The sequence below is a fragment of the Lotus japonicus genome, chromosome 3 (genome assembly GCF_012489685.1).
Source record: "Lotus japonicus ecotype B-129 chromosome 3, LjGifu_v1.2".
Taxonomy (NCBI): domain Eukaryota; kingdom Viridiplantae; phylum Streptophyta; class Magnoliopsida; order Fabales; family Fabaceae; genus Lotus; species Lotus japonicus.
Window position 1 is genome coordinate 82,448,735 of NC_080043.1, and position 25,434 is coordinate 82,474,168.

Consider the following 25,434-nt stretch of genomic DNA (forward strand, 5'->3'; position numbering starts at 1 on the left):
TTTTCAATTGAACCATTATTTACTTGACAATCGTTGACTTTTCATGACACTCTATACTTGTAGATATTTCAATCACCTACCAGTCTCTTTTTGGTGTAAAGTAATTTGTATGAAGTTATATTGACTCTTGATCAAGTTATAAGTTAGATGTATTCATTTAAAATTAATTAACAAAAAACTTTTCAAGTGAAAGACAAATATCTCTTTTGGATGGTTAAATCTGAAGCAACTAGAAATTGTGAAGCAATTGAAAACCAAACATCCAGACAACTTTAGTATTAATCATGAACAAATATTTGTGGGGAAGCAAACTTGTGTGATATATCCAGCTTCCATTCAATTACATACAAAAGAACCAAAATGAGCACACCTCTATAGCTGAGGTGGTTTATTTGCTTTAACCCTTGACAAGAAATATCAAAACTATTAACACCCCTAAGCTACTAAAATCCATATACACAATTTTGATATGTGTGCACTGTAAGTTTCAACCCGTCGGAGTAGTTTGTTGGTTTGGAGAATGTTTCACCAACCGACTTCGGAACCAGCAAAACATTGAAAAACATCAAACTTCAACCAATAAAATTGAAGTAGTCCTTCACCAGCAGCAACATAAGAAGCGGAAGAACTGCTTGAGTAACCAAAACACAAAGCGGCAGAAGAGAACCAGACACAACAAAACAATTAATCCCACCCAAAACAGTATATAATACCGTGTGATCCGAACAACTGTTCTGCTAGCAGGGTTCAGCACCATCCAAATAGCTATCAAATAGGCCCCTGCAGTGCAAAACACTGAGGTGCACATGATTAATATAAGCACCCACATAACTACCCTGTTACGGAGGGGAAATCCACTAATCATTAACAGGATTATGGTCTGAGATGCTGAGAAAGATATGGTACATAACAGAATAAAAATCTCATATTTCAACTTTTGGTCACTATCACCAAAGGCTAACACTGAAGTTCCAGCTTTGCATATTTTATCAGGAGCACAACCTTGCTGGCTATTTGTGTCTGTTTGCCAAACACCTCCTGGTGGGTTTATAGCAATTTGGAAGGTTAAGGTTGCAATAACTGTGGCTACCACCATAAGGGAACCTCGCATCTCTTCCATCCAATTCCCCTTAAAGTTTTGGTACCTTGATTCTGTTCTTTGATATGCTCCATTCTGAGACTCTGCTCTTGTTGGTAGCGACCTTCCCTCCATTGTTTCTTTTTCCCTAGACCCTAGTACGTAGATGTCTTCTCTGACCTTTCTGTTATTAAATACAGCTTCTTTGGGTTGATTAAGTGTGATTACAATATCATGGAAAATGGGCCACAACAAGTTAACAAAATGCGAATAACAAAGGGATATAATTTCAGTGAAGCTTCCGCTGAAGCTGGGGTTGGGGTCAATGGGGGGTTTTTTTCTCTGGTCAAATGTGGTTGGGGTCAATCTGATTGGAGTGTCACAAAATTTCTGCAAGAATTAGGCAATATTTGAATATTGTGCTGAATTCAGAGACTAGAGGAAAATGGTTCAGATGTTAACCGGTTAGATCACTTATTAAATCCAATGACGTAATACTCCTACATATTTAAAATTTCTAACAAACTAAACATTATTTATAGTGCAAGTAAATGGTGCAATAATAAATTCATCAACAAGTCAAGTCAATTAAGCAAGAAGGTCTAACACAATAGGTGAATAATTAGGCTATTTAAGCATTTAGTTGAGGGTTTTATCACCGAGTGTCGTGTAAGAATAACTTATTGGGAGAGACATAACCAGTTATAGTGATCTCGGAGTCTCAAGGAGATTAGTCTCATGAGTCATGACTGCTGGCTATGAAATACTTGGTATCACCAAATTTTTTTTTTTGAAAACATAATGAGCAGTAGAAACACACGCTAAGGCCAGTACGTCAGTTTGAAGCAGATGAAGAGCTCCATCAAGAGCTTCCGCAAGCCAAACAAAAAAACCCATGTAAAAGAAAAATTTGGCCAAAAAAGCCACTATGCTTATCAGTTCTATGAACATAAGAGAAATTAAAAACATCAAATTTGAAACTAAATCACAACAATCACTAACGATAGTGGCAAAATAAGAGCTATCACTAGGGGGTTGTTTCCAAGCCTCAAAGAGAGTGAACCGGTCAGTCTCAAAGCAAACGTGGCGGAATCCAAGATCAGGAGCCAAAGCCAACAAACATCCATAGTAGAGAACTTGAGCAATCACGTGAGAAAGGACTTCAATACATAACATTTAATAGTGTCACTGCCAAGACCTCACCATTGTAATCATGAACAACACATCCAAAACCTGCCAAACATGCCTTTGAAACACATACATCAAAGTTGAGCTTGAATACACCACCTCTGAAAACGCGCCTCCAATGCGCCCGGGTGGCCAGGGGAATATGTATCTACAATATCTCCACCAGGGAAGGACGCATGAATGTCTCGCACTGTAACACTGAGTCCAACATGGTTTGGTCCACACAGAATAACAATTTGTTCCTAGCTTTCCAAATGGAATACAATAGAGCAAGAAAATAATCAATGCCATGAAGGCTAGCTTGTGCAATAAAATCCTGCAAAAAACATGAATAGAACAATCATTTTCCAGCCTTAACCTTAAAGGAGAGGCGAATGATGATCGTTTAATCACATGACAAAACAGTAAAACATGATGTACATTCTCTGACTCTGAAGGACATCAGGGACAAGAGAGGTCCAGCTCAATACCATATCGATGAGGAGAAGCACGCACCGGTAGATAAGAAATCTTGAAGTAGAGAAAGGTTGAAGATGATAAAACTGAAAAGCTGAATCAATTGATTGATTGTAAATTGTACAGAGAGCTTTCTTTTATACACAAGGTAAAGCAATTAACCATGGTTCTAACTAACACTAACTAGAGTGGTTAACACTAACTAGAGTAATCAACCGACTCTAACTAACTAACCACTAGTAACTAATCCTAGTGGTAAAGTAACTAACTATTTACAGTAACTAAAGGAAAGATGGTAAAGGTAAAACTCATTATCTACACTATGTAATAGCCCCCCTCAAACTGGAGAGTGTATATCAAACAGTCCCAGTTTGGAGAAGATGTGTCGAAAGGGTCCTGGAGTCAAAGGCTTCGTGAGAATGTCTGCAAGCTGATGAGAAGATGCAACTGGAAGAAGATGCACTAATCCTTGCTTCAATTTTTCACGAACTATATGACAGTCCAGCTCAATGTGTTTCGTTCTCTCATGAAAGCTTGGATTATGAGCTATATGAATAGCTGACTGATTGTCACAATACATGGAGACTGGTGACTGTAGAGGAGATTGAAGATCATGCAATAGGTAGCTTAGCCATTGGATTTCACAAACTGAAGCTGCCATGGCACGATACTCGGCCTCACATGATGAACGAGAAGCAGTGTTCTGTTTCTTGGATCGCCACGAAATCAATGATGTACCCAGAAACATACAATAACCAGTGATAGACCTGCGTGTGTCAGCACAACCGGCCCAGTCGGAGTCACTAAACGCTGTTAAGACAGAAGATGAAGAAGCAGAATAGAGGAGACCACATCCAGGATTGCCTTTGATGTATCTAAGGATCCTGTGAGCTGCTGCTTCATGAGCATCACTAGGAGCAGAGAGATACTGGCTCAATTGATGCACTGCAAATGAGATATCGGGCCTAGTAGTTGTGAGGTATAAAAGTCTACCTATGAGACGACGATAAGAGCTGATATCAGCTAGGGGTGTCCCTGTGGTAGCACTAAGCTTCTGTGAGCTATCCATGGGAGTAGTTGCTGGCCTACAACCAAGCAAGCCTGAGTCTGAGAGTAATTCAAGAGCATACTTTCTCTGATTTAGCACTATTCCTGTTGTAGATCTAGCAATCTCAAGACCAAGGAAAAACTTTGCTTCTCCCATGTCTTTGATACGAAACTTCTCATGTAAAGAATGCTTGACTGTCATGATCTCTGTCATGTCATTTCCTGCCAATAAAACATCATCCACATAGAGCAGGAGAGCAGTGAAAGTGCCTTTGCTTCCTGACTTTATGTACAGTGTGTGATCTGCTGAACTTTGTTTAAAACCAAGATCCTGAAGTGCAACACAGAGGGTCGAGTAACATTGCCTACTGGCCTGTTTGAGTCCATAGAGGGACTTTTGTAGGAGACAAACTTGATTTGGTTTAGAAGAAGGAAGACCCTGAGGTAATGCCATATAAATTTCCTCATCAAGGCTGGCATGTAAGAATGCATTGTCCACATCTAATTGGTGAAGAAACCAATTATTGGAAGCTACCAAAGCAAGCAGCACATGAAGTGTAGTCATTTTAGCTACTGGGGAGAAGGTATCCATGAAGTCTATGCCTTCCACTTGTGTATAACCTTTGACAACCAAGCGTGCCTTGTACCTTTCTATGGAGCCATCCTGTTTGTGTTTCACCTTGTAAACCCATTTGCACCCAATTGGAGTTTTGTCAGCTGGCTTATCAACAAGAATCCATGTGTGATTTCTCTCCAAAGCCTCTAGTTCCTGATCCATAGCCTTCCTCCAACACTCATGCTTCACTGCCTCAGAGTATCTAGTTGGCTCACTGACTGTAGTAATGTTCATGACAAAACCTCGATAGGAAGGGGTCAATTTATGATAAGAGATGACTTTGGACAAGGGATAGGATATACCTGTACTAGAAGGAACAGTTGGCACAGCAGTTGCAGCAGTAAGAGTGCAATGATAGTCCTGCAAGTAAGTAGGAGGTTTTCTTGCTCTTGTAGAAGTCCTCTGGATATGAACTGCTTCAGGATTAGAGAGTGGTCCTGAAGATATAGAGGGTGGTCTGGGCGCAGGATGCTCAGGATAAGAATAGTCAAAAGGTTCTTCTGGTAAACAAGATGGTAAAGGTAAAGGACTGAACTCAGAACTTTGGTCAAGGCTACTGGAATGAGAATAGGGAAAAATATTCTCATGAAACACCACATTGCATGGTATAGATATGTTTCTAGTTTTCAGGTCATACACAATATACCCCTTGGTTCCTGGCTTGAAGCCTAAAAAGATACACCTTTGAGCCCTAGGGTCAAACTTAGTCCTATGACTGACAAGAGTTGATGCAAAGCAAAGTGAACCAAAGACCTTGAGAAAAGACACATCTGGAACTTTGTTATGAAGAAGCTGAAAAGGGCACTTATTTTCAAGGATAGGTGTAGGAAGTCTATTTATCAGGAAAATAGAATGGGTAATAGCATGAGCCCAAAAAATCTTTGGAAGATGTGCTTGAAACAATAATGCACGAGCCACATTCAAGATATGTTGATGCTTCCTCTCAACAATAGAGTTTTGCTGAGGGGTTTCAACACAACTTGTTTGATGGATTATTCCTTTACTGGCATAGAAGTGACTAAGAGCAAATTCTTTTCCATTGTCACTTCTTATGCTCCTAACAGTGGTTCCAAACTGGTTTTCAACTAAGGCACATAAATTCTGAATTAAGAACTGAACTTCAGCTTTAGATTTTAATAGGTATACCCAAGTATATCTAGAATAATCATCAACTATTGTTAAGAAATATGAGAAACCATGCAAGGAAAGAACAGACATAGGGCCCCATATATCAACATGTATTAAACTAAAAATGGCAGAAGTAGAAGAAGTACTCAATGGAAAACTCAATTTCTTTTGCTTTGCAATTGGACATACATCACAAATGTGTTCTTTAGTACACTGTACATAAGGAAAGAGATCCCTTATTGACTGCCCTTTGACAAAAGAAGGGTGTCCTAACCTATAGTGCCACAAATTGTGCACTTTGGGATCAAAACTACAAGATACATTGACAGTAGGAATAACAACAGAAGAAACAGAAGACAGTACTGAATTACAACTTGAATGAGGGGTAACTGATGATTTATTGAGGATGTATAGTCCCTTGACTGCTTTAACTGTGCCAATCGTCCTCCAAGCACTGGAATCCTGTATCAAACAAACATCATCATTGAAAATTAGCCTGTAATGAAGACTCTTAACCAGCTTATGTACAGAAATCAAATTGAACTGAAAACTTGGCAGAAACAGCACATTGTGTAAGACAAAACTAGGAGTAAGATGGATTGATCCTTTGATCACTGCTGACTCAGTTACTCCATTTGGTAGAGAAACTGGAATGGAACCTACATGACTATAGGAACTAAAGTAGCTCAATGTGTTACAGATATGATCTGTAGCACCAGTATCCATAACCCAAAAAGTGTCAAGGGGATTACCATTCTTGATAGGAATGACACTTGTGCTGCTATTACCAGATTTGCTAGGAAGGATCTGAACACAAGAATTCACACTGCAGTGTGTTGTGAAGAGGAACTCTTTGATTCTGAGGTTGGAAGAAGAGCAAGCAAATGGTGATACTGATCAGCTGTAAACCCAAATCTTGTGTCTTGTCCTGAAGATCCTCCCTCAGAGTCTTGATCATCATCAGCAATATGAACACAATTGGCAGACTTGTTTGCATATTTTGGGTTCTTGAACTTGAACCCTGGTGGGAAGCCATGCTTCTTATAGCAATCATCAACCGTGTGACCCATCTTCCCACAATATGAACACTTCTTCGAGGAATACCTATTCCCCCCTGAATTGGAATGATAGCCTCCAGAACTGGACTGAGAACTGTGATACCCAGAATTGGATTGGGATTGAGAACTCCCTGAATGCGATGTTGATGCACCTCCTCTATTGTCGTGTGAACTTTCCCTTGAGGCCATCATCGCCTTAGACCCAGAGATGTTTTCTGCAGAGAATTGCCTTTCTTGTTGAGCAATGAGAGCGAACACACGATTCACATTGGGTAAGGTATCCAACAGCATCAATTGTGACCTAACCCCTGAAAACTGATCATTCAAGCCTTTAAGGAACCGAACCACTTGATTCTTGTTCCTTTCTTCTTCGATATTCTTGATCGCTCCACAAGAACACCGAGGGTTACAGGTACAAACAGGCAAAGGATTCAAAATGTCTAATTCATCCCAAAGAGTCTTCATGCTTGTATAAAACTTTGAGACAAAACTATCACCTTGTTTCAGACTGAAGATTTCTTCCTGAAGCTCTGAAATTCGGAATAGATCCGCTTGTGAAAACCTCTCACGAAGCTCTTTCCAGACGTCGGTTGCCTTGTCACGCCATAGAATCGATTGTGCGATCTCCACGCTCATGGATTTGATGAGCCAGCTCAGAACTAGCATGTTGCAACGTTGCCAGAAGGGTGACACAGGATGATCTTGAGGTGGTTCTGCAATCGATCCATCTACAAAACCCAGCTTGTTCTTCGTCAAGAGACTCATCTTCATGGCCCTCGCCCAGTTGTGGTAGTTTCCCTCCGAGAGCGGCGGCGAGACCAGAACGGTGGAGGGGCTCTCGTTCGGGTGAATATAGAAGGTGTGGGAAGCGGTCTGTGCATCTTGCACGGTGAAAGGATAAGCGGCGGGTTCAGCCGCCATGGTTGCGCAGCAGAGCTCTCTCTAAGAGAGCTCTGATACCATAAGAAATCTTGAAGTAGAGAAAGGTTGAAGATGATAAAACTGAAAAGCTGAATCAATTGATTGATTGTAAATTGTACAGAGAGCTTTCTTTTATACACAAGGTAAAGCAATTAACCATGGTTCTAACTAACACTAACTAGAGTGGTTAACACTAACTAGAGTAATCAACCGACTCTAACTAACTAACCACTAGTAACTAATCCTAGTGGTAAAGTAACTAACTATTTACAGTAACTAAAGGAAAGATGGTAAAGGTAAAACTCATTATCTACACTATGTAATAGTAGAAGCTCGAGACAAGTCCTTTGGGATATTCTTTCACACCTTGGCAAAGTATCCGATTTTTAAATCTTTCTCCAAATATTTTTAGGAAGCATTGGAGAATATGAAGTCAATGCCAAATCATTATCATTGTGTTGCCGAATAAACTTATACCTCGACCGCTTCGTGTAAATCCCATTAAAAGAGTGCGACCAATAAAACAACTTAGGGTAGGATTCCTTTGTTGCGTAAGAAGGATGGACAAGATTTTCCAATTTATTAGTGATCAAAACAAATAATCAATAAGCTCAAGAATCCAAACCAAAGTAGAAGGAAAAATTAAATTGGAAACAAGCTTAATACCAAGTTCGTTAGCAACCTCATCTCTATAAACCAGAGGATCCGGCCATTAGGAATTCATCGATCATCCTAAGTATTCACGGTCCTACCATCACCAATTTTTCACATTCTCCCGTTTTGGAAAATCCAACCTTAACGGACAATGATAGGTGCATAACTAGGGCGATAACATTTCTGAGCAACAAAAAAATTCCCATGTGGGAAACAAATAGGTTTATAGACCTAGCTAAGAAAATCATTACGATGCAACATAATACACCATTAAATCTTTCCCACAAGTGCCATGTTGAAGGTCTTGAAATCTCAGAAGTCGAGACCTCCATAATTTTTTGAACGACACAAACTATTCCACTTAAGCCAATGCATGCTCTTTTTAGTCACATTACCACCCCAATAAAACCTACTAGTCATCCCTTCAATATGACAATCAAACACTAACCGGTAATAAGAAGCAAGACATAATTTAACAAGGATGAATTGAGATACCGCCTTAACAAACACCCCTCTTCCCGCTCTAGACACGGTCTTTTATTTCCACTCTTTCAACTTCTTCTAAACTCAGCCCTCGATAAAATTAAATACCTGGGTCTTTGACTTATCGATCATAGTCGAAAACCCCAAGTATTTATCAAAGCAATCCACTGTATTAACATTCATCATAAGTTTAACCTCATTAAATCAATTCTCCAACACATTTTGGCTGCAAGATAGCTAAGATATGTCAAGGTTTATGACTTGTCAAAAAGCTCGCTTATAAGTGGTATGAACATCCTTTACCTATTCCACTTCTTGCAATATTGCCTAGGGAAAAACAATGCCATTGTCTGCAAACGGTAAGTGAGAAATAATTTGTTTAACACAAGCAACCTTAATTCCATGCAAAGTAGAAGAGGTAATAGCTTCATTAATCAACACAGAATAACTTGCGTAAGTCTCCTTGGGACAATCATGTAACATGTACATGCCACATAAGGCAATCTTGTTTGAGCCTTAAACATGTACGTCCTCATGTAGCTAGCTTCTCGAGCGAGTATTTTCCCATACATGATACTCAAATTAAAACATTTAAAACATTGTTTAAATTGATTCAAACATGTATTACATTACTCAACTCTAAAACATTGCTTAAATGAATTCAAACATGTATCACTTGAATAGCTGAACCCATCACATATCACTCTAGCACTGGAGTTTGGGTGTAAAATTATCATCCTTTAAAACATTGACCCTGATTTTGATTCTTGCGGCAAAAGTATAAACACTCCAACCACATTATTTGACCCCAATAGTTCCACGTTCGCCTCAGCGGAAGGTTCACTGAATTTACATCACCTTTAGCTATTCCCACGTAGAAAAGAAGCTCTATTTAATGGAAAGGCTATGCATCCTAAGAAAACTAAGAAAAAAAAAGGACAATGGATAGAAGATCACTACCAACAAGAGTAGCCCCTCATAATGAAGTAGCACATGGAGATTATGGAACAAAAAGCAAACAGGGGAATTGGTTAGAACAAATGCGAGGTTCTCTTATGATTGTAGCCACAGTGATTGCAACCTTAACTTTTCAAATTGCCATAAACCCACCAGGGGGTGTTTGGCAATCAGACACAGATAGCCAGCAGGGTTGTGCAGCTGGAAAAATTTGCAAAGCTGGTACTTCAGTATTCGCCTTTGGCGAAAGCGACCAAAAGTTAAAATATGAGATTTTCATTCTGTTATGTACCATATCTTTCTCTGCATCTCAGACAATAATACTGTTACTGATTAGTGGATTTTCCCTACGTAACAGAGTGGTTATGTGGGTGCTTATAATAATCATGAGCATCTCAGTAATTTGTACTGCAGGGGCGTATTTAATAGCTATATGGATGGTGCTGAACCCTGCTAGCAGAACAGTTGTTCGCATTACCCGGATTTATGTAGTGTTTTGGGCCGGGTTAATCGTTTTGTTGTGTTTCATTCTGTTCTGTCGCTTCGTGTTTTGGCTGCTGAAGCAGTTCTTCCAACTCTTGTGTTGCTGCTGGTGAAGGGCTACTTCAACTTTATTGGTTGAAATTTATAGTTACTTAGTACTTAGTACTTACAGACATATAAAAAATTGTGTATTATCTGGATTAGGCGAGTTAATAGATTTGATTTTCCTTGTGTTGAAAGCAAATAAAATTGTGTCTGTCTTAAGAATTCATGATGTGTCTAATTGTGATTATCATGTGCTCAATAGCCAATTGCAGTAGGTTTAACAAAGAGACATTTGTCTTCTAAATTTGGTAAAAAAAAAAGCAAAATTGAAACCGAATATATTGTCAAAGAATGCTGCCACCAATCCATTGCCATACAAGTCAAATAGAGAGTTGAGAGTAGGGATGGCAATGGGTCTCGGACCCATAGGGTACCTGCAAAAAATACTCACTATGGATAATGTAAAAACCCGCTAGATGGGTATGAGGTTAGGTATGAGTAATTACCCGCAAAAAATAGTGGGTATGAGTGCGGGTATGGGCACTATAGTACCCAACCCGCCCCATACCCGCACACATATAATATTATTATTATTATTATTATTATTATTATTATTATTATTATTATTTGGTAATATATTAAGTTATTAATAAATTAACTTAAGCTATAACTTTCAAACTTACTTTTTTTTAAAAAAAAATAGCTAAGTATTTAAGATATTTATAACTATTGCTAATTTACTCCCACTTATTTTTAAAATTAGTAAGTTAATAACCTATAATTTTAAGACTATATTATAAATCTAAAATTATAAATTTAAAGTTATATCTTTCTCGCTTATTTCTTCTAAAAAAATTATGCTTAGTTGAATGATTTTACTTGTTAAGTTTTTAGATAATCTTTTGTATTTTTAATTAGTGTTTTTTATTTAAAAAGTTAGTTGTATTTTTGTTTTCGATTAACAAAAATAGTGAAAAATTATATTTTGGTTAGCTAAATTGCGGGTAGTGGGCACAAGTACGGGCATATAAGTACCCAGAGGGTACGGATACGGGCATTCAAATTGCTACCCACGCGGGTATGAGGACGGGTACGGGTAATTTTTGAAAACACGGGTATGGGGATGGGTACTATAGTACCCTACCCAAACCCTACCCATTGTCATCCCTAGTTGAGAGTGATCCAGTGATTGTAAAAGAGACAATTTAGCTGACTTTAAGGAAGCTATAGAAGAGCCTAGCTATTAGTACTTAGTAGGAACGTTACACCCCATTTTTCCGTTATTAGGTTATTTACTATTTTATTTTAATTATTATTAGATTATATAATGATTTGAATAAATAGGTGATTTTACTATATAATAAGGTAATTATGAGATTTTATTATATAATAAGGTGATTAAGTGATTTTATTAGATAATTAAGTGAGTAGTTGAGAGTGGGGCCCATTATAAGACTATTTTAGGGTTAGGAGTGAAATAGAAAGGGAGAAATCAGAATTTGAGAATTGGAGGAGTTAGCAGAGCAGAAGAAAAGAAGCGTGAAAGAGAGAAGGGGAGAAAAGAGAAGAAAACCTAGAATTTGATCTTCAAGAGGTAAGGGTTTGAATTCATGTTATTTGGATTGGTATGATAGTGAATAATGATAGAAAACCTGATTTAGGAACCATAGGATGCAGTTTTTTCTAAATTGAAGGTGGATAGTTGAATTTAGGGTTATGAATTGTGGGTGGAAGAGAGGGGGTAGCGCGCCGCGCATGAGGCCGCAAAAATTTACGAGCTCTTGAACCCTATTTCGAGCTGTGTTAATGATCGAATTTGAAGAAGTAGTCTTCATAAAAGATGTATCCCTTTCTGTTATAAAACTTTTGCCGCTGGTTTCACGTCATTCCGACGTCTGTAGCTCGAGTTATATGCGTTTTAGTGAGATAGGTTAATCTGTCTCATTTCTCACGATTTGCTGTTAGTCTTAGATTTTTCATGAATTTTGTACTTCGAATTTCAACTTGAAAATTTACAGGGATTTACAAAACGTCTATAGAGAACCATGATAAAAATATTGGATTTTTCTGAGTGTATTTGAGGTATTTAAAAATTCGCCTAGGTTGCTGTACAGTTTATAACTATTTTGAATAAAATGAGTCATTTTAGGTGCAAATGTTGTTTTCGAAAAAAGATGTGGTGCGCGCGCGTGGTGTTGTGCAAGGCGCGGTGGCGCGCAGCCATGGCGAGGGTTGCGCGCGAGGGAGGTGGGGCATGTAGGTAGTGGTGCGCGCGGTATCGCGCACATGAGGGGGATGGTGCAGAGAGATGACTAGTTTTTGGGGAAAATTAGGTAGAATCCAGTTTTTGTATAATAGTTGTAAAACCTGTTATATATGAATTATATTTAATTTATATATGTTTAATAGTTAATTATATGATTTTGTTTCTGAATTGATGTTATGTGTTAAGTTGCTAAGTTACTGTGATTGCAAGTTGTGTGATTGATAATATGTAAGTGTGTGTTTTGTGAAATTGGAGATGATGTGAATTGTTGAGCTGGTGATGAATATGCTAAAATAATTAAGACTTGGAGATGGTCTGAATATGCATATGTTAGTTGAGTTTTACACAATACACTGCATAGTTGTCAAGAGGCAATGTTTGCTAGTTCTCGTGGAGGCTAGTGACTTGTCCCAAATCTGGAGTGGTTTTGAAGCCTAGAGCGAGAGCTTTATTGGTGGTTATCTGTCTGGAGTGGACGCGGTGATACCGCTAAGGATAACAATTTTGGTACCAAAGTCATTTGCACGGGTCTCACTTTAGTCATATGTGTTAGGGAGTTGTTGATGCTAATTAATGATAATTGTGATATTTTTTTAGATTTGATGTTGTGGTAATTGGAGACGATAATATTTGCTTACTTGATGCTATGAATTATGAAGTATTGTCATAACTGTGACATTGATTGATTATATTAAATTACATAATTTATCATTTGTTAGTGAAGTCTGAAGAATTTATGTGGAACATAGATAAGCTTTTACATTATTTATTATGGGTCCATTTATTATTATGCTTATCCATATGATATGAGTTCTCACCCTTCTGTTAGAATGATGTTCTATGCGACATCGCTCAGGTACTGAGAATAGTGGAGCTTCTCGCGAGTAGTCGGAAGAGCTAGTATTTAGATATGCTTTTAGTGAAGGGAGTCATGCTTCGTTATGTAACACTGGACAAACGTTTAGTATTGTACCTGAATGTTAGGAGATATTTTATGAACTCTCTTTATTTATTCTTAGATTATGTTTAATTTTGGAGTTGAAAATAAATCCGCTATGCTATGCATATGATGTTATGACATTAAAGTTGAAAATTTATATATTTATTATGAGCATGACGGGTGTTTTTGATGTATGTTTTTGGAGAATAAATGTGACACCATCTGTGTTATGCATTTTACTCTGATTTATGTTATAATATTTAGGCGGAGGTTTAGAGAGTGTTACAGAAACAGATCATGAAAATCAAAATATAAAATTACATAACATAACTACCCAACAATTCAAAAGTAATGGAAGAAGAGATGGTAAGGGTTTTTTTTCTTCACTTTTTTAAGGTCCTTTCATAAATATACATTTTCCTTTCTTTTCACATTTCTTTACACATTCTTAAGACCTTAATGAATATTGATAATGACCTAACCTGATCAACCTCTTGAAACTGTTGAAGTGTTGAGTGAAATTGTATCGGATATGAATGTTATACACGTTGTTTTTTGGATTTTTTTCCTGCCCCTTCTTCATTAAGATTAGGGTGATTGCTTTTTGGATTTTTCAATTATTGCAATTATTCAGTTGATTATTCTTTGGGTGTCACCTAATATGCACCACTTTTTAGTGGTGCAACCTTGCACCACTATACCAATTGTCCATTTTACCCCTGTTAAAAAAAATTATTTTATAAAAAGAAAAAAATATTGGTATTACCGGGTGGATTTTGATGGGATTAATTTTTTGAACAGGGGTAAAATGGACAATTAACATAGTGGTGCAAAGTTACACCACTAAAAAGTGGTGCATATTAGGTGGACCCTATTCTTTGAATGCTTTCAGTGATTCAGGTTGCAGCACATATTTGACCGTTTTCATTTCACAAAGAATCAGACAAGGCGTCTCGCTACGTTCCCTTACAAACAAGGTTTTATGGTATGCATTTCCCACACTCCTTTTTAAATCTTTAATCCATTTTCTGTAACTGAGGAGTCTTATGGCCTGTTTGATATGACATTTTTTAGAACTAAAAAACCAAAATAGCTAAAAAATATTTTCAGTTTCAGTTCTTATATATCAGTTTTTTAAATATTGGAAAACATGTCATTTAAATTGTTTCTAGCTTCTTCTAAAAACCGTTTCTAAAATTGTCTTAGAAATTGAAAACTAAAACTGCAATCAAACGGGCCCTTAATTCTTTTAGATTTAGTGTGAACTTCTTATTTCCTGATTCAGTTTTGTGAATTTTGTTTCTAGGCCTATGTGACGAATGATAGAAGTTATGGGAATTATTATTCAGACACCCCCCCAAAATGTGTGAATTGTCAAAAATGCCCTTAATAAAAATTTAAAATACCGCTCCCTCCCTCCCCAGCTTCTTTCTCTTGGCTTCTCCCCCCCCCCCCCCGCCCCCCCCCGACTACAAATTTCCAAATCCATTATAGCAACCTCCAAACCCATCAACCTCTCTCACCGCCGGCCACCACCACAGACGCCACCGTGTTCATAGTCTCAGTCCGCCCACACCGGCGTCTCCTCTCTGCCATTGTTCGCCGTCGTCTGTAAAGGTAACTGTTGCATTTCTCGATTCAGATTTGTCGCGTCTTAAACGTGCGTTACAAATGCTCGTTAAAAGTGCGTTTGTAACGCCCTTGTTGAGTGCGTCATAAACGCACTCGTTAAGAGCGTCTCCAACGCAGTTTGTAACTGCGCTGTGCCATTGATTTTTTTATTTTATTGTATTGACGCAGCATCAAACAACGTCTACGTCGCACTCTTATCGTGCGACGCACTCTTATAGTACGACGTAGACGCATGTTCATAGTGCGATTATTTGCAGTTCAGAACCAGTAAAACCGTTTATGTATCTGTTCATTTCAGAATGAGTTTCCCTGAATCATATGAATGACATGAAGTTCGAGGGGGAAAATAACTGGCATGAAGTTTTACTAAGCAAGGGGGAAAATAACTGGAATGAGTATCCCTTATAGATGCATTGCTTCCTTGATGGGCAAGGGGGAAAATAGCTGGCATGAAGTTCGACACGAAATGATAAGGGAGCTTACATCGCGCAAGACAGTTTACCTTGATTTGTATACCACAAACAAACATTACGATCAGGTAATGCAAGTCTTGCATCTTGCTCTGAGGGAGATTGCAACAATGGACAAGTGGTTAAGCATGCCTGATATGGGCCACATTGTTGCTACAATGTACCAGATTATGTTTGTGACCTTATTAGTTAAGGGGTGCTCCACATACCTTCCTCTCACCGGTCCAGTGCCACATCCGTCAGAGCACTAGATTGTATGTTTGCTCCTTGTCAACAACAACCATTGGGTGAAGGTACTTTTCATTATTATATTTAGTATACATTCACATTACATAACATTATAAGGTTATTAACAATATAAATCATCATTTTGTAGGCGCATATGTCAAGTGACTTTCCTTTGCCGGTGATTAATCCACAATTGCGCTATCATTGTACCGTTGAAGCTCGTGGTTGGGAGCGACCATACCTAGATCGCATGGCCAAATTGTGGAGAACATACCGCAGAGCGATGAAGTCGTAGATCTCACTGGTGACTAGTTTATTTATGTTGTAGTTGTAATGATCTAATAGTGGAATTGCAAATTGCGGTCGTTGTTGTAAAGTAACAATGTAATATTATTATAGTAATATAAAATGATCATTATCTGTTTCATTTCCTGCAACATTGTCATTATCTGTTTCTGTTTTGAGGTTGTGTGTGTGTTTCTGTTTAAGTTTTTGTTTCTGTTACCGTGTGTCAAGTTTCTGTTAAATGTCGCATAATGAAAGTGTGTCTCAACTGCACTTTAAACATGCGTGACAGCCGCAGTCAGAAAGTGCGATAAAACTTGATGGTATTAATTTATCACACTTTCTACTAGCGTCAACGACGCTTGTTCATGATACGTCTTCATCGCCCTTGGAAAAGTGCGACAACACGTTGTACGTCCTAGAGTGCGTTCGAAGGGGGTATTTTAGAGAATCTAGTATTTCCTTGTGTCTAAATAGATGTGAGGGTCTGAATAACAATTCTCAGAAGTTATATATATGGACAAAACACAGCCAAGTAAAATTTGTACTTTTGTGTCTCCTCACAAATAAAATTGCAGAATTTGCTCTGTGGTCTAAAATTGAGTCTAGGTATGATTTGGATATTGTATGTGTGTGCAGCAACTAGAATTATAGGTGTAGAATTATATTACAAATAGACAAAATCAGATCAGCCAGATGGAGAAGCTACCCCAAGTAAATTTTGCCAGATTCGGATTAAACTTGTAGAATCGATTTTCAAAATTAGTTCTAAAACATCTTCATAACGATGAAGATCCATGTTTGAGACTCTGATCCACATTTTAGAATTGGAACCAAACACATTATCTCCCAAACAATTTCCTGTGTGGCCCAAAAACTTTGCCCAACCTCTCTTTGTAGGAGCTCTTTCTTCTCCATAATCTGTTGACTCCAGATGAGTACTCATTTTATCACTTTTGCAATTGCCTCACTCCTGTACCTAGCTTGAAAATCACATTCCACATCGATATATAGAGAAGATTTTAGTTTGCTGATGAGGTTTTTTGGGTTGTCTTATGTTCACGTACTCAATTTTTTTGTGACATGGCGGGCCAGAGACCCAATTAGTTCACTCAATTATTTATATGTCCTCAACTTGTCATGATGAATGATGTCTCTACTGCTCTACAATACGTGCTATGATGTTGTCTAGAGGGATTCCACTCAATTGACAAAAAAAAAGGGATTCCGCTCATGAGCAAAAGACAAACATAGGGATGCGATGAAGGAGATGGTGTCAACATTCCTGACAATGATAATAATTGATTTATTCCACCCGTTTTGAGTATCGATCGGTGCTTATATTTAATTTGCTTGTTCTTGTTCAGTTTGAGATGTGCAAGGGAGGATTGTGTGGTGGTGGTATAGAGGTTGTTAGTGGCTGCAGCCTGCAGGGAAGAAAGAAGAGGAAGGGGATAGATTTTGTGTTAGACTTGAATGTTGTCTTTGGGGCAAGAATACTTATTAGGCAAACTTTTACATGCTGGTTGGTGAGGGAAGGTTATAAGTTGTTTCTCCCATATCCAATCAATGAATGCCAAATGGAGATTTGTGTCATGTCATTTTAACTTTTAAATTTTTTAAATAGATCCTTCAACTATTTATTTTATAAATTTTACCATATAATAAAAATACAATTATTTTTCAAAAAATGTTTATTTTCAAATTGATTTTAACCTTATAGAAATTGATTTTAAACATTTCAAGCTGATTTGGGGTAAATTTATTGATCCAATCCTTCCTCCTCTCCTTTGAGTTCATTTTCTTATCTGTGCTGTTGTGACAAATTAAATACAGGAAAATGCTAAACACTCCAAAATGAAAACTCAAAAACACAAACACTGGGCAAACTATCCCTCCGAAGGAAAAAAAAACTCAGAAAAACCAAGAAGCCTTCAAACCCCTTTAAACAGAAGGCTAATTTAATCTTAACGCAAGAAATGCCAAATCCACTAGCTAAAAAAGAGAGGCATGTAAGTGTGTACAAAATCTGCTACATAAAGTGACCCTGCATAAGTAGTTGCAAATTTGCAATGGTTTCTTGCAACAAAACTAAGACCTGCTCCACAATCAGCTTTGATAGACGCAACCATATTGATTTTAATAGAATCTGTTGGAGCCTTGGAGGAGTGCAATAATTGGAAGGGTGTGATGAATTGTAGGAGGAGCACACTATATCAATACAGGTAGGCAATTAGCGTGAAAAAGCAAGTGCCAAAGTTTGATCTACAGACTTGATAAATTGATTAAAATGAGTTTTGTTCCTTCTTACATATTTTCATTTTTATCAAGCAAACTGATAGAATGAAGAAGCAAATTTTACTCATTTCACAAACAAACTCAATGATTATCCATGTCGGCAGGAAAGACCACCGCTAAGGGGCGGCTTGCAGCGGAGGTACAAAGCAAAATAAAATCTTATTTTAGGTTAACTTAATTTTTTTTTATTTCAAGAACTATTAAAAATTATAAATAGTTGAGGATAAAATACTAAATTTAAAAAAATTTAGGGACCCAAGTTTAGAATATAAAATTTACTAGTCAAAATGATGACATGGCACCCTAGCAGCTTACTATTGGTCAATATAGGGAAGGCATGACTACTGTTTAAAACACAAACAACATTTTTAAGTTTGCCTACTTATTAATTAAGTGTCATGAGTAATTACAAGACTAAGTGACTAAGTGTGATTGTGTCTTGGTTCCAAGCCCTACGTGACTATACTGGCCATGTGCTCTTACATACATACGTATTTACTTGGCTTTATTACATTGTCATGCATTGGTCAATCTTGGTAGTAGAGCATGTGCCTAGCTCTTAGCTTGCAATGCAATGGCCTAGTTCTTCATTTCCTCACAAAATACAAAACAAACCCATGTGCCTTACATATTATTTCCGTATATTGAAAGAGAATCTCATGTACATATTGTGAGAGGCCATTAACTTTGTTCCTGCAATAGTCATTCTAACTATTCAAAAGCCATGCTCACTACCCTTCTACTTCTTTTTCAATAGGGTTAACTATCATATTGGTCCCTGTGTTTGAGTCGCCGTCTGAGGTAAGTCCCTCGCCGGAAAAATTATTGTAAAAGATCCTCTTCTTTATAAATCATTTGGAGCAGGTCCTCGCCGGAGCCCGGAGCTCCGGCGAGTGATGATTTGGACCGGTGACAGGGCAAAAAAAGCTGACATGGATTTAAAAAAAAATTAAAAATTAAAAATTAAATAACACTTCAGAATATTGGACCCAATTAACAACAAAAAAAAAACCCTAAATTAATTAATAAAATCAATTCTCCCAAAGTAATTCCCCAAATTGTTCAAAAAGAATTTCCCCAAATTAACCCAAATTTTCAGTCATTCTAATCAAAATTAGTGTTCATATTTTGCAACCCAAATCTTCTTCTTCTTCTCCTCAAATTAGGGTTCAATCCAAATCCTGTTCTTCTTCACCACCACCAACCCCAGCAGCCTCCACCACTTGAACGTAGCAGAAGCACAAACACTGCAACAACGATCTGGATCTGAATCTGAGTGCGACGGAGGACGATCCTGGCGTCTCAAACCGCCGCCACCGCCGCCGACGAAGATGACGGTGATGATGAGCAGCGTGAACGAAGATTTCTTCCTCCTCGCACCGTGACAGAGACCTCAACCTCTTTCTCTGCCTTCGATTTGCGCCGATTCACAGCAATGCTTGGGTTTGCAGGTTAGGGTTCCAGATTGGTGGTATTTGGGGGGTTTGGTTGAATATGGATGAGGGTGGATCCTTGGTGGTTCGAGGGTGGTTGTTTGTTCTTGCTTCTACCTTTGGTCGTAAAGTCTTGGAGGCAATTCAAGTTGGTGACCAGATTCTGTGTTCTGTGTAGCTGCTGCATACCTGTTCTGTTCTGTTCTGTATTGGGCGAGGTGTGTTCTTGTCCTCCCCTGTGCGTCTCTGACTTGCTATTTGTTATATTGATGTACTGATTCGGTTGGGATTGAGCCTCCTCCATGTCGGAAGCAGAAGAAACTGTGGGTGAAGCCTGATGAGTGGATCTATCAAGAGAATGAAGACTGATGTTTTGGTTTTTCTGGATCTATCAAGTGGTTGATCGATCTCTTCACCTCTCTCTTCTCTCACCCATGTTATGGGTTCTTCTGGATCCAAACTTAGATTGGGGTGGGGATTTCGGTTGGGGGTAGGGGTTGGGGTTTTGGTTTTGGTTCCGATTGCAGGTGAGGGTGAGGATGCGGGTTGGGGTTTGGGGGTGAAGTTGCGGGTTAGGGTTTGGGGTTTGCGGGTGAGGGTTGAGGTTGGGTGAGGTCGTGAGGGTTTGCAGGTGGGTGAGGGTGAGGGTGAGGTTGGGTGAGGGGGTTTAGAAACTGTGGGTGAGGTTTGAGGTTGGGTGTTCTGGGTTTGTGTTGTGTACTGGGTTTGAGGTTGGGGTGTTTTGATGATGATGATGATTCTGGAGTGTTATTTTTTGGGTTAATTTGGGGGAATTGAAGTTAATTTGGGGGGAAATTGATTTTGTTATTTGATTTAGGGTTAGATTTGGTAATATGTTTAATTGTAGTTAATTTGATTAATGAATCTGACATGTAATTTTTTTTAATTTTTTAATATTTTTTTAAATCCACGTAAGCATAACTAACACAGTCAGCGATCCAAATCATCACTCGCCGGAGCTCCGCCCTCCGGCGAGGACCCGCTCCAAAAGTTTTTCAAACACGGGGACTTTAGACCAAATATTTTCCGGGGAGGGACTTACCTCAGACGGCGACTCAAACATAGGGACCAATATGATAGTTAACCCTTTTCAATACATATTAACTTATAAAAAAAAAGCCATGCACACAAACAAAAACCATGTGCAATGATCACAATGTATTTAAATTAGGCAGATCTAACTCAACCTAAAAATTAGTTCAAGAGTTGAAGAATGCTAGCTCTACCTTTTATAACACTTGTTTGACCATATCTCTAGCTAATGTAAGACTTCTAACATACACACTCACGCCCAGGGTTGGACATTTGGAGCGTGAAATGAACATGTACAGGTGATCCAAATATGAGAGGTCTCTACAACAAATAAATCTAGGATAAAATCTGATACCATAATAAAATTAGGGACACCTAACTCAACAAAAAAATAGCTCAAGAGTTGATGATTTCTCTACCATTTATAAAAATTTGTTTGTTTATATTTCTAACCAATATCTCTAACCAATATAAAACTTCTAACATAATAGAGAGGTGAGATCGAGATGGAAGTGTACTCTCTGCAAATATTCTTCCCAACTTTAGAGGATACAAATCCACAAAAACATGTGGTATTAAATAGATCAAAGAAACCACAAATGCAACAAGAGAAAAGAAATGAAAACTACTTAACACACGTCACACATGCATCTTTAAACAAAGTACTAAATGGACAACAACATCATTAAGGCATTAATCTAAGATATAACTCCTCTTCCACGTATGAAAGCAGGATCAAGAGTACCCCTGTAATGTACTCGAACAAAAATTAAGTACGACAAATTTCGTAAATCATGCATACTCACATGAGCATGCATGCATCGATGGGAGATGAAACCGTACGTATATAACGTGGTGCATGCTTGGGTGCCCATAAATTCAGGTGAGTGTAAGCTACAGGAGTGAGGTGGGCCAATAATATATGGACACTTAATATGATAAGTGCTGACTAAATCATTTTTACATTATTTACACTATAACCCCAACTGAATTATAACTTACTAAATATGCCCTCACCCTTTTCAATAATTATGTATATAAAACTAAGTTTTACCACGATTAATATGACTTTTTACAATGTATTGAGATTAGGTTTTCTGAACTTCCATCAAAAGTTTCTATTTTTTTTTTTTAAGCAAAATTGTAATAATAGGAATACTAGGGTATTTTCCAACCCTAAGAAAAGAGAAAAAAATACAAAGAGGGGGAAGAGAATTAAAAAGCCGCAGCCTGCAATCTGCAATAGCATAACCAAAAAAAACAGAGAACCCGAGAACAAGGTGACAACACCAAGACTCGCTTAGCTGCCAATACAGCAGGGAAACTTGGCCAAAACAGAATAAAAACTTAAGACTAGAAGGAAGAAACCCGAGGGATTTCTGTAATTTTGAATTGGAATTCCCTCGTCGAGTACCAACCTTTGTTCAACTGATTAATGGATGGAGTCCAACTCAGACATGCATTTCTGTAGTTTAAAAAGAGATGTTTAAAGTTTGATGGGGAATTTTTTTTGGTTTGTGGTTTTGGTAGGTTTCTGTGATACTGGATTGCCAAGTGATATTGCTGTCTCCATTGAGGGTGTCACTTTCCATCTTCATATGTGGCTATGACCACCTTTCACAATTGTTCTCTTCTCTCCACTAATCCGTTGATGGGAAATTCAATTTGTATGAACCCTAATTGATAGGATTTGGGGAAATTTTGAAACCCTAATTTGAGGTGTTAAAGAGATAGAACCCTAAAACCAGAGGCAAAATGAAAGTGAAAGAAGGTGAACATATCTGAAACGAGGGGAAAGAAGGTGAAAAAATTGGATGACATAAGGACTGAATTCAAAAAATAGAAGGTATTGGAGTTAGTTTATAATTACAAAAAACTTACTGGTTGATTCAGAGTTTCAAGAACTCCACAATATTATTAATAAATAATCCACATGTAATTTTCCTACTGATACATGTCACTCCTGTATTTGACCCATATTTTTTTTGCTTGTACCAGAGGAATTTCCTTTATTCATAATCTGCAACCAATTGCAACCATACGAAGCTAGCTAGCTAGCTCGTGCGATTCTCATTGTTGTTGCTGCGGGCGACAACATTTAATGATCCATTTAACCACACGGTAAACCATTCGTATGATGAGATAAACACCCACGATTCCTAACAAGTGAACCCAGATTTTGAGTACTCGTCCAAACATTTTATCAGCAGCCTCCCAAACGGGATCTAGTGTGACCATGGAGGCCGCAAACATGTAGGTGAGAGCGAGGCTGGTGATGGTGATGCACATGCCGATCGACAAAACCCATATGACGAGTCGATGTTTGAGAGGGATTCCACTCACCAACAAGAGACAAACAGTGAGGGACGCGATGAAGGAGACGGTGTTGCAAATCAAGAAATTTGTATAAACCTCCTCCTCGTACACAACAGCCATCACAGCTTCTCCTGGGCATTGAATGGTATCATTGTCCCGACAAATCCTAGCAACAGATACTGGAACTCCGCCATTTGCCTGAAAGACGCCGCCCGGCGGGTTAGTGGCGAGTTGAAAGGGCATTGTGGCGACTATAGAAGCCATCAAACCAAGGAAACTAATATCAAACGTGGAATCCCACATGTGGGGTGTTGACGGTTACTTCTTCAGGTCAGCCTTGAAGTTGTGTTTAAGCTGTCAGTTGGTTCTTAAGAAATAACTAATTTCCCAACTTTAAAAGAGTGATTCGCTCACTCACTCTTTCAAGCACGTGTTAACCTTCTAGAACCTTGCATAATATCTTCATCGTGTGTTGAGACCCCTTTGTACCTTTACCCAAATCGTGTCCAGGTTCAAATCCTAGTCGTTTCATTATGAGAGATCGGTTGCTTACATTGATACAACTAGCTACCCCGGCGACTAATCTTACCATGCTAGTTAGCGAAGCGTTTCGGCTACCGTGCTAGTCGTTACAGAATTTTTAGATACCAACAGGTTAATATTAGGAATAACTCTTTCTCACCCACGACTAGGTACCTCCACCACTAGCAGAGACGCCACCACCGCAGATGAAGCTGCCACCTCCCCCATCTCCTCTCCAGTCCCCCAAACCTCCAACACAGTTCACCATCTCAACTCTCGACAACCTTCTTTTAATTGTGCTTGTTCTTTGTAGAATGTAGATAGTGTAAGAAAAAAGGGAAGGAAGAATGAGTAATTGAATAATGGACAAAAAGTACTACAAGGAACATAGTTGCGCTGTGAGGGCTTCTGGAGTATTTTTGGTATGCAGGAAAATAGGGCTTTTGGAGTTTGAAACAAAGCAATTTTTTTAGTACATCGAAAAGATAAATTACACTCGTCAGGAATCGATTCTTGGACCTCTTCTAACCAACTCATATGTCCCCCAACTCCTACCACTTAACCTATCCTGTGGGTTTTTTAACAGAGGCGAGGTTAATGTTCCAAAAAAAATATATCAATGATTATTAATATATTCTTTATACTGTTATTATCATGTGCTATTTTCTACTTTTTAGAAGGTAACACAGTTGTTGAATTTTTATTTATTTCAACTTTTAGCTTTGACAAATTTATAAATTGATTTTCATTATAAGTATAAATTGATTAGTATCTCTTATACTCAAATTAATTATATATTTAAATTGTTTATAAATTAATTAGTACCTGTAATAAATTTATTCTCACCTTAACTTCATTTCCCAAACAATTTCCTATACAGCCCAGAAACTTTGCTCTCTCTTGGCCGACAATTCTTAATACAGGAGAAATAGTGAAGATTTTAGTTGATATGCTGAAGATGTATTTGTGTGGTCTTTGTTCACTTAAATATTTTTGCTTTTTGACATGGCGGGCTAGAGGCCAATTAGTTCAGTAGTTCACTCAATTATTTATTTGTCCTCAACTCTACAAGTCAGTGTCATGACGTCACTACAATACGCCATTACTATGATGCTATTTTAAACACAAGATTTTTTTTTTCTCTCTCTTCCTCTTATATAACATATCATATTTATTACTTTTCTCTTCTTCTGTTTTGTTGTCTAAAAAAAAGTAAAAAGTAGTATATGAATCTTTTAATTTGACTACGTTTAAAATAAGATTGTTTTATAAAAGAGTTTAATGTTGCTTCGTCCCTAAACTAAAACGAGAATTTGGTTTCCATCCCTAGACTAATTTCTTAAAAAAATTGCCTTTAATTTGTTAGCGTGTGTGGTTTTTGTCATTTGACCAGTTTGACAGATGACATGGCTACTGCTTACTCTATGTTGTTGTTAGAATCCATTTTGCGTCCAGACCTCAATTGAATGCGCCAATTTAGGTCGTGTGAAGACAATGGAAACTTTGCAATAGCGACACGGCCGTGTACATAAATTTTGGGGCCTAAGGCGAAGAATCTTAAAGAGACTTACTACGTTTAAAATAAGATTGTTTTATAAAAGAGTTTAATGTTGCTTCGTCCCTAAACTAAAACGAGAATTTGGTTTCCATCCCTAGACTAATTTCTTAAAAAAATTGCCTTTAATTTGTTAGCGTGTGTGGTTTTTGTCATTTGACCAGTTTGACAGATGACATGGCTACTGCTTACTCTATGTTGTTGTTAGAATCCATTTTGCGTCCAGACCTCAATTGAATGCGCCAATTTAGGTCGTGTGAAGACAATGGAAACTTTGCAATAGCGACACGGCCGTGTACATAAATTTTGGGGCCTAAGGCGA

At 38.0% G+C, this 25,434-nt stretch overlaps 2 protein-coding genes across 2 annotated transcripts; both read right to left on the reverse strand.

Annotated features, from left to right (window-relative positions):
* Positions 1–6,334: 6,334 nt before the first annotated feature.
* On the reverse strand, positions 6,335–7,492 carry LOC130744852 (uncharacterized). The gene has a single exon (XM_057597014.1). It carries the CDS (start codon positions 7,490–7,492, stop codon positions 6,335–6,337), a length of 1,158 nt encoding a protein of 385 aa, XP_057452997.1.
* A 15,297-nt stretch (positions 7,493–22,789) lies between these two features.
* LOC130744853 (uncharacterized) lies at positions 22,790–23,338 on the reverse strand. The gene has a single exon (XM_057597015.1). It carries the CDS (start codon positions 23,336–23,338, stop codon positions 22,790–22,792), a length of 549 nt encoding a protein of 182 aa, XP_057452998.1.
* Between the last annotated feature and the right edge of the window lie 2,096 nt (positions 23,339–25,434).

What these genes read in the sequence shown, in the direction of transcription:
- LOC130744852 (XM_057597014.1), bottom strand. Translation starts at nt 7,492, where the DNA reads ATGGCGGCTGAACCCGCCGCTTATCCTTTCACCGTGCAAGATGCACAG.
- LOC130744853 (XM_057597015.1), bottom strand. Translation starts at nt 23,338, where the DNA reads ATGTGGGATTCCACGTTTGATATTAGTTTCCTTGGTTTGATGGCTTCT.